Consider the following 19,994-nt stretch of genomic DNA (forward strand, 5'->3'; position numbering starts at 1 on the left):
ATCTGGTGCATCGTGCAATGATTATGCACATGATATCTAGCTTGTCTAGTGGATGCAGCTAGTTTATTTTTCTCAGATTGTCAGAATCCCACAGCTTGAAACATGGCAGAAAGGCATTTCGTTAAAATTCCATTTCAAAAGTAAAATCAGGTAAGATACGGCTGTAACTGATGGCCGAAAAACTGTAGTGACCCTTCAGTCTGAGTGCTAGTGTCTCCAGTCCTACTGATGGCAGCTTGTAGTAGGCGTCACAATACTGCATTTCTAACAGCTCAACCATAAAATGATTGCACTCTGATTTCTGCCACCTGATGGAGAGGATGATTTATGCTGAAATTGAATGACTTTGCCCTGCACAAATTAATAAAAGCAATTTGCATTGTTAATTTGAAATGTATGCTAGCTCAACTGACAGATTCTATTTTGGTTAGTGGTGTCAGTGAGCTATCAGATATAACTGAGATACCAACTTTGTAATAAGCTTTGTTGGCTGCCGAATGGAAGGATGCAAGTCATTATTTACCTCTTCTAAATAATGAGCTGTGCTAACATGAATTCTGAAAATAGTTATTACTATTTCTGTAAATCTCAAAATCAATGTACTTTAGGCTGATTTTCTAAGACTCAAACTTCAAGGCATCTTTAACAATCCAAGGCTCATGCTTTCACACGTGTGATATGAACAGCCAAAAACTACAGACATAATATTGATGCAGACTATTGATTTGGTTCTAAAAGGTTGATGCCAGTGCCCTTCCCCTAGTACTCTCCCTTTCCAGACTAGTGGGCCGTAGCATCCACAGAAAAAAACTTCTCAGTTGTCTCATCTAGGTAAGTGGTGATGCCAGAAACCAAGCCTTACAAAGTCTGCTGCTGGTCTAATATATACAGCTGATCTGTAAAATCTGAGTAGTTCAGTTCATGTGTCTAACTTCTGCTCAGCAGAATTTCTGACCTCTTTGGGCCATGGAAGGACTTCTGCATGTTTTACATTGGATATGGACTACTGAGCTGTGCTGGTTGGTGCTAAACATTTGCATTCCTTCTTGCGTATCATTGAGTTGTTCAAGCAATATGCCAGCATATTTCTATGTTTCAAGGTCAGTAAACATCATGCCTTAAGTTGAACCACCTCTATAAGTTTGTTAACTTCTACTTTATCTTAAACATAAGGTTCAGTGGGCATCTGCATCACAGAATCAGCTTTGAAAAGCCGGGTATCATTGCATCTCCATCACCTTTTGGAGTTAGGTGCAGTGCCCTAGCCATTTATGTGAGCGTTAACTTTGGCTGCTGCAGTCCTACCCTGTTTCTTCACTGCATGCTTCCTCCCTTGTCCCTTGTGACACCGCTGGTGTAACTATATGGTAAGCTGGTTCAGGGAGCTGATCTAGCTGAAAAATAACTGTTTTCCTCCCTAAAGTAGTGGGTTTCCTGCTGATCATGTCAGTGATTGGGTTAACCATGTTCAGTGTTAGTGGAGGGGAGGAGCACAAAAGCAGAGTAAGACTGCAGCAACTTGGATTTCTTCCATTTGCTATTGAAAGCAGCAGCTTTCTTCTCTGGATTTATACAGACATGGAAATGATCAAATTGCTTCAAATTCTGAAAACGTAACATGTCTAAACTGCAAAAAATTAAACAGCCAAAAGTTTCTTCCCACTAAGAGTGACTTTCATTTGCTCTTAAGATTTTTTGGATTTGACTCGCAGACCCAGAGCAGTATGTTAGTGGATCTGCTGAACTGTTTTCAGGACAGACTGTGATGCTAGATAACCCTTCTTGGAGTGTTTCAGAAGACCTGAGTCAGTATTTCAAGAACTTTTTCTTTTTTAACTTGGTCTTGATTTTTGTCTTGGTATCTTACCTACGAACTTTACACCTACACAGAACAACTTGAGATTGTAGTGGGTGTTTGGTACTCCTATAATTTTCCTTTTTTAATCTTTTCAAACCAGAGAAAATGTAAAAAATTTTAATAACCTTCACATTTATTTATGTTAATTATGTAGTTTCTGTCAGAGGAAAAACAAAATTATGTGGAAATGGGAAGTACTTTTATCCCATTTCTGTATTTCACAGATGTCCAGGATCTTCAATGGTTGAACTAGAAGCTCTCAGTCTCTTAGTCCAATATTACCAGAAGAGATGTTCATAGCCTGTTTCACTTCCTGACACTCAGATTGCAATGGTGGCAATTCTTTCTCCAATGTCTGTACTGTCTGAGAAATTATTATAACCTATAAATGTCAATTTTTTAATTGCAAAATGAAAGCAACAGCCTACCCATCTTCCCCAAAGCTGTGACCTCAGAGGATATATTAGACTTGGTTCAGCTGCTTCTGTCATGAGTCAAAAAATAGTAAAAAAAAAAAAAAAACAAAACAACCCAAACAGCTAAGTAAACAAAGTTCAGCATTTAGTTTACATCACAGAAATGTTGCTGCTTCCAGTCGAGGCTCTAGCCTTAATGATCAGAAGTCAAATCACAGGGCACTTAATTTTATTCTGTTTCTGTTGCTTCTCCCCAAATTGTTTGGTAAACTTCACTAGGATGATTCTTTCTGGTATATAATGGGCAAGTATTTTTCTCTGAAGCCCTTTCTCAGCACCTGGTTTCACTGTTTTCATAAACCATTTCTTTCACGTGCAGAATCTGCAGTTCTGCAATGAAAGAAAAGCAGAGAGTCCAGGAAGCAAGAATTCAAGTTCCCCTGTGGGTTGTTGCTGAGGAACAAAATAAAGGTTAAAATGCTAAGATTAAAACTGAAGATAATACAGGTTTTGTCAGACAAATCAAAAGAAGGTCCATTTAGTCCGGGATATAAACATACAGAAAAAAGTTTGATACAGCTTTGAAAAGTCTGTTTGGGTTAATTTTCCTGAATATTCTCCTGTAGTTAACTCGGAACATCCAAAGAATCTTGTCTAAGCCTGTGCTCAGTTTCTTCTCTAAGCCCTTTATTAAAAATTAAATAGACCATGACAAATCTATCCATGCTAAAAATTGAACTGCAAATTGAACCCTGGAAAAAAAAAAGTAAAAAAATAAAAAAACCCACAACAAACCTCTGAGTAGTATTTTTCCAGCATCTTAATCCTACCCTGAAAATTACTGCAATATTTATCGTGTTTAGTGGAGAAAACTTTCATCCAGCTCCTACTGGAATTTACAGAATCTGAATTGGGGGGGTGGACGGGACACGACAGCTCAAAGACTTGGTAACTTTCTAGTATCTAACGATGAGATTAAGGCATCTTTGATAGAAATGGCTTCTCCACATAGCAAGTACAGTTATGACTAATTTTACAAGTAAGACAGAAGATGCTTGAAACAAATTTTGAAGATAAGTGGCACCATGGTGTCCTCTTGTGGTCTTTTAATGTCTAACCTGTGACATCTTTTCTAAGAGAAAGACAGCAAAATTTTCAGTTGCATTTAGCGTACAAGCTCCCGTACAAGTATAATGTGACCTTTCCTTGCCTGACTTTTCTCTTGGAAACGGTATATGGAGGATCGCACAGTGCAACTCCCAGAAGTTCTCACTACTCTGCCCCCAGTTCTTGACATGTGGATGTAGGTGTTGTGGTCCTCTCCAAAGGACCTCTTTCAGCAAGTGCTTGTCTTTGTCATGGATGAAATAGATCGTGATCTTTGTTGGCCGAGAAACTTTTGCAGCCAGGTTGCCAGCTTCCGGCCTGCTTCATCCACAGGGCTGGTGTGATCCTCGGACGTGGAGAGGCAAGAATGTGAGAAAACAGAAGTTCACTGTGGTGAAATGCTGGCCATGAACCTGCATAATTTCTGCCAAGCCTCATGTCCAGGGAAGCTGTGCCTTGGCAGTGGCAAGTTTTGTTCTCTTTTTTTCTGATGGTCAGCTCTGGGCTATTTGTCACCCAGGTTCCACTCCAGTGGAAAAAATCTTTCAAAACAATAAATAATAGTTACGGAACCACTGTTGTGCATATCCCAGCCTTTCTCTTTACACAGTTTTAAATGTCTGTGTTTATGCTTTCTAAAAACATGTTGGCTTTAAAAACTGAAAGTATTTAATTCTTCCAGGTATCAGGGCTTTGTGCCTAACTGCATGGGAGATAACGGAGCAAGGTTTCAGTTTCCCAGAGTTTTTTTTACTATATTTATGCTGTCTATAAATCTGCAAACTTTTCCTTTAACCAATAATCTTATTTCTGTTTTAACTGGAATACATTTTTTTCTGGGCCACTACTCTGCTACTAAATCAATGATCCAGGATATCTCAGAAATACTTTTCATATCATATGGTTTAGAAGTTTTCCATGGTTTCAAAGCATAAGTGTCCCATTTACAAAGAGGAGAGAAGCAATTTACCTGTCTGTATTAACAGAGATACAATATGATTATTGCCTACAACATCAGAATGCAGGTATTCTACTTAAGAGGTTTTACGTGTTTTGGATAAAGAGTGTTATGGATGTTATCTCTCAGGCTTCTAGGCCAGTGCATCCTGTGCACATACCTCTAAGCTGGGGAGGTATTCTGCCTGGGGACATAAACACTATGGTCAGCAGTGACAGCAATAAGTGGGTAAGTTACTTCACCAGTGAGGCATTTCAAAGCTGCATTTAGAGAAAATTAATTTAAACTTTCTACAAAGCTTTCTGAGGTATGTTAAAGCACTCCAAACAATGTTGGAAGCAACACAATTTTACAGATGAATTAAAAAAAAAAATAATCACAGTTGTAATTTTATGACGTATTTATTTCTAAGGATAATGTTTTTTGCTTGGTCTTGACTTTCCTGGTTAGAAAAAACAAACTAGTTTGTTTAAAATTAGGTATCTTCCCATTAAATTCAGGAAGAAGGCAAGAAAAGCTATCTACAAACACAGTTTCAGATGCTGGGTCTTTCTATCCTTAAACAAACGCCAAATTGCTTTCACTGAGAAGCTGAAACAATGTTATTTCTTGTTGGTTGATTGATGTTAACATCATACATTGCAAGTGCATAAACTAACAATACTCCAGAGCTCATTTACAAGGGTGTTCAATGCACGTACATGAGGGCTGAGGCAGGCTGTTCCCTCTACTATATCCTTACAAGTGATCAGTAATGCTGGTATTAATTGTATGTTCACTTTCTCCTAGGATGGACTGTATGAGGGCCACGTGAGAACCTGTGAATTGCTGTCTGTCAGAGAAGGGACGAAACACCTCTCACGTGTAAGTCCAGTCTGTTTCTGTACCAGCTGTAACTCTCTCGTGCTGGGCTGTAAAAGCCAAGCTGTTTTTTTTAATGCTTGAGTGGTGTCACTTGTAATAAGAAGTGTTCAAGGCAAACTTGACCTTGCTTGCCTGCCCTGAAGATTTATATCAGGGTCTTCAGCAGTTTACCAAACTACCCTGCTAGAAGACTCATACAACCTTTTACTTTGAGTCGAACGGCATAGTTGTTTCCTGTAGAAGCGTACTGACCTTTCCGCTGGAAGCTTAGACCTAAAGTAGTTCACAAATACCCAGTGGCTTACTGAATAAGAACTGAACTGTGTCTTTGCTTGTATGACTTGTTAGGTAATAAACAATTTAAAAAGCAGTTCCCGATGATGTATCAGAGAAGAGATCATGGATTTGCTGATTTCACTGATGCTGTTAATGTACGCTAGAGTACTGAAAAATCAGGTCTTTTCTCATCTAATAAGCCTTGGTTCTGCTGAGCTGGTCTCAATGCTTTTAGCAGTGAAACCACCAGACTTTTTATTAGAAGTGCAGTTTTTCTGTGTTAGAGGTGGGGTAAGGTGTGTGGTGGGTAGAGAGGAAAAAAAAAAAGTAATATTATTGTCTCTGCTCTTTCTTTTGTTTTCACTGCCCAGTCTGTACCCAGATGAAACCACAATCCCAAATTCCATTTAGCTTTGTAGAAAACAGGTAATTTTCATCTCCATTATTTAATGAGACAGCAATGTTGTGTCAGGTAAATGCTGTAGTATTGTAGATCATCTAGTTTCATTCCAGCCTCACATTCATATCAGACAACTTTTAAGCTTCTGATGGCCACTCATACTATTCAGAAATAACAATCAGTATTCATACTCAGGGAAAAAAACAAAGGCCAATCACCTAGGTTGAAATTTCAGTTCTCTTACAAACCAGATGCTAAACAACCAAGTTGACTGGGCAGATAACTTCTTATCTTTAAACATGGGCTGTCTACAAGTCAGTAAAGAACCATTGTATTTAGACAAAAGAAGTATTTTTGCTTCAATAAACTTGAATAGTTTCCTAGGGCTAAATTATCTCCTAAGACATTTGAATGTCCTTTCCATTCCAGAGAGGGGAGTTGCTGGTGTATGTGCATGAGCTGGATTGTATTTTTTTTCTTCTCCCCTCATTCCCTACAATTCCTGTGCAATTGATTTCATGATACTAAAACGTTTTGTGGTGGCCTAGATGCACTTTTTTTAGTGCATAAAGACAGCTCCTTGCCAGACCTGCTTTCAAAAGCCGGATGAGAAGACAGTGCCCAGTTTAATTCTTCCTGCTGAATAAGCATGACTCCTAAAACATTAACTCTTGAGACTTCTTTCTTACAACCCCTGTCTCCTTTTTCTAGGATAGCTTACTTAGACCAGACATTTTCACTCAAAAGCTTTACAAAGTGGAAAACAGGAAAGAAGAATGCAGAAGACTAAGCATGAACTACCTTGCTTAATGGTGAGTTACTATCTTGCCCTTTTTCTAGGCAAAATTCTTTGCCCCCTACCAATTAATACTTAATTTTCCTGTTTTCTTGGTGGACGCTAGCTTATTAGCTCATACTTATAATGAACACCAATGAAAGATAATTCAACCAAAGAGGGTTTAACAGAAAATGCTGCTTTTTGTCCAATTGTTCCACTTTCCTCCAGGGGAAAAAATATTGCTGGAGATAAAACAGTGGACTAAGTGGTGCACCAAGATGTTTCCTGTCTGTCAGAACTAATGCTTCTAAAATTAACAGAAATGCTTTCTAAATTATCAAAATTGGCCTAGCTTGCCCACAGAAATTGCTGGTAAAGCTTTACAGACCTCAGTGGGATTGTACTTATGGATGTGTTCATTTTAGGGTTACTGGAAAAAAATATCTTCAAGATATCACGAGTTTTGAATAGAGGAAAATCTGGGTTCTTTTAATCTCCTCCAAAACTGATGAGGCTATTATTGAGATCTACATGGCCAGACGAAGATCATTGTTGTTTTCCTTAACAGAGCAAAGAGACAAAAGTAAAATGTAGGTTATATGAAAGCACAGGAGTCTTAGAAGTCTTTCCACCTGTCTGATCAATACTAAGAGGTATAATTGCTCTGGCTTTCCCCAGAGGCAGTCTACCAGCAAGTTAGTGTTAAGTGAACTGAGACACCTGTACCCCCTTGGCAGCTGTCACTCCACAGCATGGATCCTTCTTGTTTATTTCAAAACTCAACTAATTAAAAGTAGACTCATTACTCCGTTATCATGAACAAAGCATTCTCCCTCATCTTTGTCTCTCTTTTGCTCATTACACTTTTTTCTTTCTCCCAGTGACCTGGAGACTGCTTTGTTGAAAACGCAGGACAAATTCAGAAAGCTAGGGGTAAGTTTCTTCTGAGCACAGGACATATCTAAATAGTCTTACCCTCAAGGTTTACATCCTTCTATAGACTCCTACACAATCCGAAGACAAAACTTACGTCAGTACTGGACTGACTTGAAGCTGTACACAGATTTCTTGGTTAAGGAGTATTTTAGTCAGAAATCTACAGAATTAGTTTGAGTTGATATTCCATAGCAAAATGCACAAACTATTCTCTAGAGCTTTTTTCTCACAAATACACAATGCAGGAGAAAGGGATCCTTTTCCTTTCAAGGCTAGCTTTCAAACACAGGCAATAAATAGCATTATCAACTATTAATTCATGGTTAAATTCGAGCTGAAGGCTACCGTATACAAAATGAAGGCCAAGCTACCCCTCGCTGGTGCCAGTTTTTTCTAATGGGAAGGCAAAATTGAATTTCGCTCCCTTGGGGACAAGTGGTTGAGAGGCAGGCGTGCGGCCGGGCTTTCTGGTGACCCGCTGAGGCGTCCGTCCTGGCTGCTGGGAAGGGGTGGCTCACCCCACTGCCTCCATTAGCGGGACCAAACAAGGGCGGAACCCTGGCTCCCAGGCCCGAGCAGCGGGGCCACGGTTCATCTGCCCCGGCAGACTGCTGCCTTAGCAACTGACTGCTTTGCATGCAGCTATAACTAGCCCGCACTCAGGGTTTTACCCCAGCCTGATGCTTCCTCGCTCCCTTGGGCTCGCTCTGTTTGCCCTGTTGTTTCTGAGGGTTCCGTGCAGCCGGAGCGGAGAGCGAGCGCAAGGGAAACCACAAGCGCAGGAAGCGGGGACAGCTGCCGCCTCTGAAGCTAACGATAACGTGCATAGAAATAAACCCGCTCTCGGGGTGCCTTTACGCGGTTCGGTGCCGATCAGCCCCCGGGCCAGGGTTTAGCGGGCTGCTGCGAGTCCTGAGCAGGGTTTGCCCCAGCAGCGCTGATGCCTTCCCCGCAAGGCCCCTCCCCAGCCTTTGCCACCACGCACAGGGTCCCTGCCGCGCCCTGCGCTGTCCACGGCCCCGGGGATCGCCCTCTCCGCAGCCACCCCCGCATCGCCCCCGCCCAGCAAATGGCGGCGGGAGGGGAGGGGGGGAGCGGGTCGGAGGCGGCCCCAGGCCGCGGCGAAGGGAAATTTCCTCCCTGAGGCGGTCCGGGGGAGCGCCGGCAAGGGAGGGCGCGGAGGGGGCCCGCCTCGCCCCGCCCCGCTCCGCGGCTCCCGCCGCCCCCCCGGGCCCGGCTGCTGTCACGATGACTGCGGGAGGAAGGCTCTCCCTTCCCCGCGCCGCCTCGCCGCCTCCGGCCCCTCCTCCGCGCCCCCGCTGCTGAGCGCGCCCGTCCGGCGGAGCGACCCCCCCCGTCCCGGTCCCGGCTGCGGGGCGTCCCCCGGCCTGCCCGCCCGGCCGCTCCGGCGCTCGGAGGGGAATGGGTGGAGTTGAGGAGCGCGGTTTCCTGAGAGGAAGTGACCGCACGGGGCAGGAATGCGCCGCCGGCTCCGCGCCGCGTCCCGCCTGCCTGGCTGCGGTGCCGCGGGGAGCCCTCTCCGCCCCGCCAGCCATGCCGCACTTCACCGTGGTGCCGGTGGAGGACAAGCACCGCGCCGAGTACGACAGCGTGGAAGGGCTCAGCTGGGTGGATTACCGGGAGCCGGCCGCCGCGCCCGCCGCTGGGGACGCCTACGACACCGTCAGCTCCGACGGTGAGCGGGCACGGCCGGGGCGGGGGGGGGCCACCGGGGCGAGACTGGCTCCCCCGCTCCGCTTCGCGGCCGTAGCGGCTCTCGGGGGCCGCGCCCGGAGGAGGAGCCCCCTCCCCCCCAATGTCCGCCGGGGCGGGCGACCGCTCCGCTGTTGCCGGTACCGGAACGCCGCGGCGAGGCCCTCGGAGCGCCCGGCCCGGCGGAGGGACGCGTGGCCGCGGCGGGTGCCCCCGGGATGCGCGGAGGAGCCGAGCCGGCCCCGCCCGGGGGTTCCCTCCGCCCCGCAGCCGCTCGCCGATAGCGCGGGGGGCCGGCGGTTATCGTTGCTCCCACACGCTGCGGTCCCCGGAGCTGATAAGAGATGCGCTCCGTGAAAAAAATACCCTTTTCAGTGCTTCACCGATAGAAAATTCGGTTAGATTAGCCGAATCTCGGGTGGCTGCTGCTCCTGCTTATGTCATCTTAAAAACTGCGCCTGCCCGCTAGATCTCACCGCCTCAGAGTGGGCCCGTGAATGCTACAGCATGTGTGTTGTGTCCGTGCCGCTTTCCCAGCTGCTCCTGCTAGGCAGAGCTGCTCTTTGTTGGTGGCTGATGTGTTCCAGGTGCAGAAGAGGATCACGTCAGTCGGAGGGGATTTTGGGTGGCGAGAAGCACATTCTTTAATCAGGTAGCTAATATCACTGCTCAGCCAGTGTCGGGGTTCTGCTTTGACTTTTAGGTGTAAATCAATTTAAATGCAGCGAGTGTTTCTAGTGAGAAAATAAAAGACACTTGGATTTGGGGAGTGGAGTAGTTCCGGTGGAAGGTTGTTGTAGCTCTGTGGGATCTGTTTCTTTTTTCTGCCTTGGTTACGTTTAGTTCTGTAACCTTCAGGAAGAGGACCTTCCCGTGGGTTCAGCTGGTGAATCTGGCTTGCCCTCTGTGAATCACGCGTGGCTCTAGGCAACAAAAGAAAAACCCGTAAACAGTTGACCTGTTCTTCCTTGCCTGTGCAGTCAAACTTTTTGAATACGAATGTTACTGGATGCCCCATACTTCCTGAAGGGAGCCTGACCTGCTCAGGCCTGTGCTCAAGGAAGACAAAAGGGTTATTCTGCAGAGCTGATACTCTGCTGTCATGAGATCAAGGTCCAGTTCCTACCTGGTCGTCTTATTGTTCTCTGTGAATCTGTGCTTCAATCTCCAATGTGTACCTTTTTTTTTTTTTTTGTCTTTACGTAGGTTTCAAAGGAGTTTTAGATTTGCTGTGTTGAGTAGCTTACATAGGCCTGATGACTGCTATGTCAGTTGATTCCAGTTCTAGTGTGGGCATTCTGGAATGATGGAAGGGTTAGGTGCTTTTCCCAGCTTGCCTGTTACCACAAACCATTTGAGGCTCTAACCCTAAAGGCTGTGCATGGCCTTGACTTCATTTTGTAAAAAAGATCTGTTTTACTCTTGGTTTACTTAACATATAGTCCATGTGTATGAAAGTAACGGGTGTTTTTCACCCATTTCAGCAGGTAGAGGTGGAGACCTCATGGTGTACTTCTTCTACTAGCTAGCTTTGGCTGTGGGTTGGTGAGTGTGACTTGTGGAAGCTACTGCCATGGTGGTCAAAGGAAGGTTAACTCAAACTGCCTGTCATTTGGATGGCAGACTGCCTGTAGGATGTGTGCAAACAACAAGCTTCAAGATACTCGGCTCACCGTCACAGTCTATCGGTGGCTGGCAAGCTGTGAGCTCTTGAGTACTGCTACTCCACTGCAGCACGGAACCGTGCTGCTGGAAGTTAGAGGACTCTATTTTAAAATGGATAAATAGCTAGTAACATCTCTATTAATATATGGTAGTTCTGTTAGAACTATAACTGCCTTCTATTTTTAAATTTACTTTCACAGTAATGAAGTGTTGTTTCATATCCTCAGGGTGTATGTAGACAGATACGCTGTCTTGCCTACGTGTACTGACCAGCGTGTTCTTCCCCACTGGCCTTTGCTGTCTCTTCCTAGGTTTCTTGGGTTTATGGCTCTGTAGAGGGGAATCTGAACTCCATTGTGCTATTCCTTTGGTTTTCGATGCTGCTTTCTACATCCTCTGCAGAGTACCATAGCCTCTTGTGCTGAGGCAGCATTGATAATATGACATGATGGAGATCGAAGCTCCTGTTGAAGGCAAGGCGTCTCACAGCTGTTTAGCGCTGGCTGGAGCCTGTGGACTGGAGGGAAGAGTGACCCTCCAGAGCCTACTGTGGCAGCTGATTACGGGGCTCATAAAGGCATTTGTTGGTGTTGGTGATGCCCCTGATTCCAGATAAGGTAAACTTTGTTTGTCTTGAGCTCGCGATTTCAGGGTTTTCAGTTGTGACTCTATGAAAGGGCATACTGTTCATTAGGGCACTGCGCAAACGCACACACAGTTGGCTGAGCAATGCCGGTTCTCCAGTCTTTCCATGCACTCAAGTAGCACTACCATAGTCAGTATGAGGAATTTGTTGCAGTTGTTCTGGTGAATCTTCTCCAGGGGAGATTTTATTTTGACAGCTTGCTATTTAGAACCTTATTTAAAGACTAATTTGCATTGCTCAGTTTGTCCAGAGATGTGTTAAAGTGACCCAGTAACGATATGGCCCTTAAAGAGTGTGGTCTGTCAGGGTAACGTAACTCTGCGTAGCTGGTCTGTAACAGTGTGCAAAGTGGTGGCTTTGTTGTCCAGTACTCCTTGCACAATCTCTTAGGCTGTTGCTTGTGATTCTGACAGATTCTTGGTTCACTCTGACCTTTTCAGTCCAACCTCTATTTTTCATAGCCTTATTTTTCAATGTTTTTTCTGAGTTTCGCTGTATTTAGGACATGAAGTGATTTGGTGTCCTCTAAGCACTACAGATGTGAAGCCATTCTGCAACAGAATTTCTTGTCAACCGTTTCTGTAAGAATACATCAGTCAGAGTGCAATAACGTAGCTTTCCCAGATAGCTCCAGTGCTTGCTTGTGAATAAAATCAGCTTTTTTTTTTCTAAACAAGTTCCACTGACTGCCACTGCTTGTAATAGATTTTGACGTCTTTCATTTAGAGAAAGAAGTACAAAGAATTATCCTGTGATCCTATGATAAACGTTGTGAGCCCTGCTTTATGGATCGGCAGGGATGAGAAATGTGAATTTGGCATCTCTTCAGTCTTTGAAATAATGCCAGCACGTTAGGTTCGGTACAAAGGGTAAGAAGAGAGACAGTGGGGCCCGAATAGTGTTTAAAAAATACCAAATAAGCTTTGCTTTAATAGGAATCTCAGCTCCGCAGTGGTTGTGCAGCCTGTTAGCCAAAGTGTGGCAATGTCATGTGTCCTGTGGGAAGTTATTTATCTTCTGTGACTTTTGTTTGTGGAAATGAGACGCTAATCAGCTTGGTGTCACTAACCAGCTTTGGTCAGCTGCCACCCTTGGTTTTTGCCAATGAATTGCTCTGCCTCTGTTCCTGTTATCACATGGCTTCCTTTCAGCCCAGAGTTTTCTAACCAGACTTGAGACCTTTTCCTCATGCTTACAGCCTGCATCAGTATGTACAGTGCCCTTGTGCAGCAACAGATTATGCTGGTCATTTGCAATAAGCTATTTTTGAAACGATGGATAAAGAAAGTTCTGGTGTGATAGCAGTGCGGTTTTACCTTAAGCTTCTTCCTGGTTTGCTGCTTTTTGATATGTGGTAACTTACTAGTAAAGGTTTTAAGCCGTTTGCAAGACTTGAAATAAAGCTTACATAAAATACATCTGAAGATGCTTTCAATGGAGATACGTAAATCATTAAAAAATTCTTTTCCAAAGTGCTTAATTCTTATATGTAGGTGTTTTGGCAAAGTCCAGATATAAGATAGAATTAGTCATGAAATGGTTTAGATACTACAGCTGAGTAGGAGTGACAGAAACGTGTCAAAATACATTTTAGGTTATCTTAAATTCAAGAACTTCTGCTAGCAGCGATGTGGGTAAATGGCGCTGTTACAGTAGTCAAAGCAGGACATTTTTGCATAGCCTCTGAAGCACGTGCATCTTCAGCTTTTTTCATGTTGCTCAAAACTGCAGAAAGAGGCCTTGGAGGAGGGAGCCTGGGGAGGAGTTGGAGGGAGAAGCTCTGAATTGTTTGGGAGGAAAGAAAGTAACCTGAGAATAGAAATACACTGGTGTCAGTGAACTGTCCCCTCTGGTGATTTGTTTACTGTTGTCTTGCTGAAAGTGGTACGGAGACTGCATCATCTTCAGTTTAGTTGCACTTTGATGAGGAAGGGTTTTTTCTGTTCTGCTAAGCTTGGCATCTGTTTTCCCTCTCTGTAGAGTTTAATGTGTAAATTTGAAGATACTAAAGGTGTCCTGTCAGTATTTGTTCCCGTTCCATAAAGGATACTCGTGAGATGCACAGCAAGGGTTATAATTTGAAATGCAGATCCTGAAAGGGGCCTTAGCAGCAGGGTCATCCTTGTGAAGTCCTGGGGTGGGTTGGTTGGTTGGTTTGTGCAGTCTGCAATTAGCACAGCACTGATGGCAGTGCCAAACTCCAGAATACTTTTTTCAACAGTACAGGTGCATAGATAAGTGGGCTCTTGGTTCAGATAAGGAAAGCGATGAGTGCGGTATGTGAAAAATGAGTGAAGTGCTTTGTGACATGATTAGCTGCTTCAGCACGTGGGTGGGTGAAGGAGATGGTCTATGCTTTGTAGCCTGTAAGCAAAGGAATTTCTCAGAGAAGCTCATCTCAGTGGAGTTCGTGGTGGGTACCTCAAGCTTCTTTTAGCAGCATGTGGTGTTGTAAGGTTTAATTCCTTTGTGAAAATGTTTGTCTAGGAGAAGAAGAAAGTTCATGTTACTGTGTAAACTGTTACTTTGCTAAGCATGTGTCTCCTACCTCTGCTAATCTGTGCGGTGGTTAAGACACAGCTGGAAAGGCTGCAGCTCTCCAGTACCTAGGGGATCTTGGTGCCAATTGCTGCGGGCCAGGAGACTTAGCTAAGTGTAGAAAAACATGGGCCTTTCTGTGGGTTCTGTGGTATTTCAGTTATTTGGAAAAGCTCTGGGAAGTATCTTTGTGATATCTCTAAGTGATTTGAAAGCAACTCCTGTAACTGTGTGTGTGTGGGTCTGTATGTTGCAACAAACGAAGAGAAGATAAAAACCCACCCAACCAACCCCCTTGCTGGTCTCTTGTAGCTGCCGATCTTTTGTGTTTTGGAGAACACCTGTATTAGCAGGCTAAGCAATTGCATATGAAAAGACATGGCTTTTCCATCTATTTCTACTTGCAAATGGTCGCTCCTTTTGACTTGTTAAGCGCCCCTTTCAAACTGGAATTGAGACTTAGTTTGGGGAACTTTTTTTTTTTTTTAACATACTGAAGCTGTATATCTTTTATTAAATCCTGCACTTTTAACAAGAAATTCAAATAAATTTAGGGGTTTCTTACATTGTGTTTGTAGTACGTACCTCTCATGGATCAAATTGATCTATGTATATGTTGTTCAATTTCCCCTGGCAGATTTCTTCAGTGTTTCACTTCCTTAAGGAAAATAGTTTTAGAAAATAGAAAAACATTTCCTTTCTTTTCCCCACTGCAGCAAAGTTAAAGAATACTTTTTTGCATGCCTTTTCAATGTTAAGTTTAAATTTGCCTTTTTCTCTGAAGTTCTATGTGGAATGGTTTGCAGTGTCATTGACTGGGAAGTGTAGCCAAACATAATAAAGGCCGTTCGCTGAAGTTAAAGAACAACCTTGAGGAAGATCAAACTTAGTGGTCACTACTTTCTTTTTAAGTGCGTGTAACAGAACAGGGGACACCCAGTGCCACAGGGAGAGAAAAGGTGCGTTTGGTGAGTTTCCCCTTCCAGACCAAGTTAAAGATTCATGGCTGTTCTTGACTATGACGTGACAAAGGATTTAATGAGCAGACTGATTTGTGTTACAGACAAATTGCTGTTATCGCCAGTATGTAGGAGCAAGATTTATATGATCCAAGCGTTTGTGTCTTCAACATGTTTCTTTAAATACTTTGATCTGTGACCTGAACTATGGAGAAAAAAACACGTCGTTTTCAGACATGGCCTAAAGCCTATTGGAATTACGTTTTAGAGATGTTTCCATTGTCTTCAGTAACCTTTGAGTCAAAAATTTTGAATCTCTTAGTTGCACTAAGCTGATTTTTGTTCTTAAAGAGAAGAAAGTTTCAGTATTTTTTGTTGTTGATTTAGTAAAACCTCTTTCTTAATTATTAGTTTTCAGTAGGTGTCTGTTTAAATGATGCCAAGTGATCCCTTAGCAATGAGCAGTTCTGTTCTTTCAGTTGAGCTGCTTTGGATGATTTCTTTCAGTGTGCTTTGATTTTGTCATGCATGGAGAACTGCGCATCTTTCACAGTGGCTGCTGTTGTGAACTCTAAGCAAACAATATCTTCTTTATAAGAAAGTGAAATAACTAAATACCATGCACAAAAATTAGTCTTTAGCAAAATCAAATACTTGACATACATGTAATATCTTTTGTCTTTAAATATAAGAAGTCTACGTAACCAGGAAAAATATAGCTCTTATAATGCACGTAGGTTTAACTTCTCTGGATTTTGGATATGAAAGCATTTTGGGTGCTGTTATGTGGTACAGGTCCCCTTGCTTCTGCCATCCTCTGCACGCCAATCCAGAGGTTATTTTGTAGGCTGGCTACTGCTGGTTTGTCCTCAGTGACTCTTATTTTAAACATTGTTTTCCGAGTTTCAGACTGTCACTTCTGAACCGTAAAAAGAAGTTACTGGAATTAAAGGAGTAGCATTTTTTCCAAATAGGTCATGTAATAGGGCTTTAGATTTTGTGGTAGGTATTAGGTTTGGCCTGGAAAAGACTGTTTACTTTCCAGTAGCCTTAATTCATGTCTGAGCGACAGAGGCACAAGTTAGAACAGTTCTGGGAATACTTTTTTTTTTTCCCAAAAAATTTTTGTTGCTATTAAAGGTACTTGGTGGAATTTTTTCTTAATCATATTTTGATCTTCATTCTGCTCTGTAGGACGGAGAGGTGGAGCTTGACGTGCAGAATAAAGTGCCTATTGCCCAAAAAGAGCTTTGACTCAATTAGCTTATGGATGAATGGGGGAGGTTGATAACTTGGCAGTCTTGCCACGTTAGCTATGTGTTGCTGACTGGAGGCAGCCGAAGACTCGTCAGAAATGTAGATGAAATGGCATTTTGCTGAGCAGAAGATGAGAGGCCAGTACCAGGCTGGACTGTGCTGCTGAGGCACGGGGTGAGGGGGGCAATTGCTGGTACTGGCGAGAGCACAGTCATCATCCCACCTTTGTGTTGGTGGTCACAGTGCTCGAACAGAAGCTGATTTGCTTAGAGCATGGCTTAGCAACATTTCCAAAAGTATTCCGTTTCTGGGTTTGCCTAATGTCCCCTGAAAGTTTGTCCCACAGGTCAGTCCCCTTGAATGCAGAATGCTTAATTTGCCCCCTTCTCCCTGCTCCGCCCAAGTGACCTGCGTTGTCCTAGAAGCCCAACTCTTTCATTGATTGACGTGTAGTCTATAATATAATTAGGATGTAATCCATTGATTACTTTGAAAATTAGAATCAAAGCTGTAACTGAAGGAAGCTGGCTTGCAGGGAACTGTAGCAGAGATTGTATAACAAGATCCTGGGAGAGGGGAGATGACGCAGAGCTCTGTGTTTAGGGCAGAGGCATGCTGTACTCTGTATAGGTTTAAGCTAATTATGCCTGAACAAAACTGTATGTGTGTTTGTTCTACAGTCTAATTGCCAACCTTCATTTTCATCTACCAGTAGCCAGGAATTTCTTGTGTTTATCTGAGGGATTTAGAACATCATTCAGTCGTTACAGATACCTTCTTATCGTGGTTAGACCATCCAGACTTTTGCCTTTCAGTTCCATGTCACAGGGAAAAGAAGAATGTTAAGGTGTTCCATTAGAAGTTGCTCTTTTGCTGAGTAACTCCTAAGGAGGGCAAACTTGTTGAGACTTGCTCTTGCATGCTTTAAATTGCTGATTGCTGCAGTAAAACACAATTTTTATGCCCTGGAGTGTAATTGTTTTTTGTAAAATTATCTGTAGCAATGCTACTTTGTGTTATGACCCTGTGTCTACTTGCAAGCTGAGCAGCCCCGAGCTTAGTTGCTACATGCAAAGTCCACCTCTATTTCCATCTGAATCAGGACTTGGAGTAATTCAAGAAGATTAGTGTAGCTGCTGCTGTCTCTGGTGGAAGACAGCATGTTACAGTTTCTTCTCTGCCTTCTACCTTTGCATTGCATTCGGGAGCTTTGCCTTCCTGATCCATCTCTTAATGATATAACTGACATCACTTTTACTACAACTTGCTATAGTATACGTTTGAATCCAGAGCTGGTGCAAAGGACAGAAGTAGAGGTTCTTTAACAGTCTTGCAGGTCTGATTTAAGAACGTACTGCTCCCAAATATTTTCAGCTGTAACTCAAGCCAACACACAGAGAATAATTTAATTGCAGTATTTTTCCTTTGCCCTTTTAAGATGTTGTATTTTGGACTTTGTGGTAGAAACATGTGTTTAGCAGGAGTAAGGTCACCATTACAGATCCCTGAGTTTCTTCTGACTTGGATTCTGTTGCATGTGCTTCATTTAATTCCTGACTGATGGAGCAGAAGACAAGTGATCTAATGCTGCCCATTGCTCCTTGAAGAGTTTCTGTAAGCTAATGTGCTATTCTTATTTTGCTCTGATGCTCTTGCAAACTCATGAACTTTTTGTAAAATGATGATAAAAGCCACTGTGGCTTCTCCAGATATCTGACTTTGTGCTGTGTGTTGCACAGTGTGAAATGTTTTGTGCTATTTTGAAGACCTGTGAGCTCTTTGTAAACATGTGTTTGAATGTATGTATTTTACAGATACTGTGGTTTGTTGCTTATGTGCAGTGTCAGAGTGCTCTCCACCCTCTGAAATGTTCAGTGGGATGGAGTGACTTCCTCTGCTTGGAGAAGTCTTATGCTGACTTGTACTTTCTTTAAGTGTTATGAGAGGAGTTACAGTGAGTTTTGGCTGTTGGTGACACTTCACACTGACAGGTCAGCTCTTCATCCTTGGAGCGTATACAAGCTTAGCTCTTTTTTAGCTTTCTTTTTTTTTTCTTTTCTATTTTCCTTAGTTAAAAAAAAAAAAACACTCTCATACACTTTGTTTTCACATGGAACAAAGTACTTCTGAAATGGAAGAAAAATGTGATATTCAGCACTTTGTATATGATTTAACTGGAAACTTAATAGAACATTCAGGGCTTCACAATAAGCTGTAACTGCTTACAGATGTCTTTCTACTGTCTTCCAGGAATGGATGGTAGATGTCTGTTAATGTACATTGTATAGTATGTAATGCATAGACAGTACATATATTGAAAATTTTGAAGTGATTAAACATCCTTTTTCTGTTATTTTCTGTATATCTGGAGATATTTAGCACCCTGGTTCATATCTCCTCTATTCCCACTTGTTTCCTGTAGGAGCTTTTTGAGCTGATTGCAGTGTTGACTTCATGGTCGCTGTTCCCATCTGCTTGGTTTCACTCTGTGGTTTGTGTCTGTACAATTGCTTCTTTGGCCGCTGTTGAGCTGGAGAGGGGAGCAGATATGTCTGAAACTGTGGTGTGCATTGTGAGGGTTTTTTTGAGTTTGGATTTTTGATTGTTCTCTCATCTTGCTTACTGCACAGCCATGGTCACCTGAACAGGCATAGGGCTGAAAATAATTCTCCATGTTTGGTATTGGTGAGAAAGGTGAATTGAATTGACTATCTCATGGAGTCTGCATGCTGGTATCATAGATGTATGTTGCCGTCTCTCAGAGAAAGTGAGAACATTTTACAGCAAGGCAAAAGGCTTTTCCTGAGGCAAGGAAAACGCTAGAGTGCTTCTCCCTGTATTTTGATACAGGGTATGCTGTATCTGAGGTGCCTTCATGCATGTGAAGGGACATAGTTTCAGGGAGGATAGTCGTGAGAAATAATTTGGAGTCGTTCCCCGTGAAAGAACCTCTGAAGTGGATTACAGTAAAGTACAAAGGCTGTTTTTACAGTGTGTTTTTCGGCTGGCAATAACAAGTTACATTATGAAAGTTCCTGAGTGGTGTGAGTTCCTAAATCCAATTTCTCAAAAGTGACTTGGCATCTTCAATTACAGAGGCATGCTTGGTGATTGCACCTACTGTACAGCGTAGGTAAGTCTCTGTGTGGTGTGTGCTGGTATCCAGAGGACCTCCTCATGAATGAGCAGAATGAAGTGGCTTCTGGTATTTATGCACTGCTTGGTACGTTAGTATTTACTTATGTATCTTATATAAACCTCCATTTCATTTTGTTGATGCTTTTTTTTTTTTGTGTGTGATCTTGCATATGATTCATCCGCTAGTGGGTAATCACGTTAAAAAGTATTGAAGATGGAAAGAAATACATCACTGTTTTCACTGGAAAGCTGAAATGCCTGGAGGGCTAACGTCACAGAGCTATACTTTTGTTGGTGTTAGTGGGTTTAAAACGCTGTCTGATTCCACACTCTGCAAGCAGCAGATTTGTGGCACACACTTTCCTGAGTGAGTGAGCAAACAGCTGGCAATGTGCCTCTGAAGTGTGGCTGGGTTTGGATTTCACAAATAGCATTTTCAGTAAGATCCTGACATTTGCGTATTTTCCTAGTGTTGAAAGGATTGT

General features: G+C 43.0%; 1 protein-coding gene and 1 long non-coding RNA gene across 4 annotated transcripts in view; both read left to right on the forward strand.

Annotated features, from left to right (window-relative positions):
• Positions 1-1,035: 1,035 nt before the first annotated feature.
• Positions 1,036-7,592, forward strand: LOC142362794 (uncharacterized). Its single transcript, XR_012765293.1, has 4 exons — positions 1,036-1,100; positions 5,129-5,203; positions 6,591-6,691; positions 7,539-7,592. It is a non-coding gene; the product is annotated as an uncharacterized LOC142362794 (long non-coding RNA).
• Positions 7,593-8,844: 1,252 nt separating this feature from the next.
• SLC12A4 (solute carrier family 12 member 4) overlaps positions 8,845-19,994 on the forward strand; it is a 49,600-nt gene continuing 38,450 nt past the window's right edge. Inside the window, exon 1 of one of the 3 annotated variants that reach the window (XR_012765294.1) lies at positions 8,845-9,289. Coding sequence is in view for 2 of the 3 variants with exons in the window: in XM_075433391.1 (XP_075289506.1) it covers positions 9,016-9,289 (274 nt within the window). In the remaining variant the exon portion in view is untranslated. The remainder of the gene's footprint in view (positions 9,290-19,994) is intronic. The other 2 variants (XM_075433391.1, XM_075433392.1) reach the window with 2 other exon arrangements.

This window comes from Opisthocomus hoazin, chromosome 12 (genome assembly GCF_030867145.1).
Source record: "Opisthocomus hoazin isolate bOpiHoa1 chromosome 12, bOpiHoa1.hap1, whole genome shotgun sequence".
NCBI lineage: Eukaryota > Metazoa > Chordata > Aves > Opisthocomiformes > Opisthocomidae > Opisthocomus > Opisthocomus hoazin.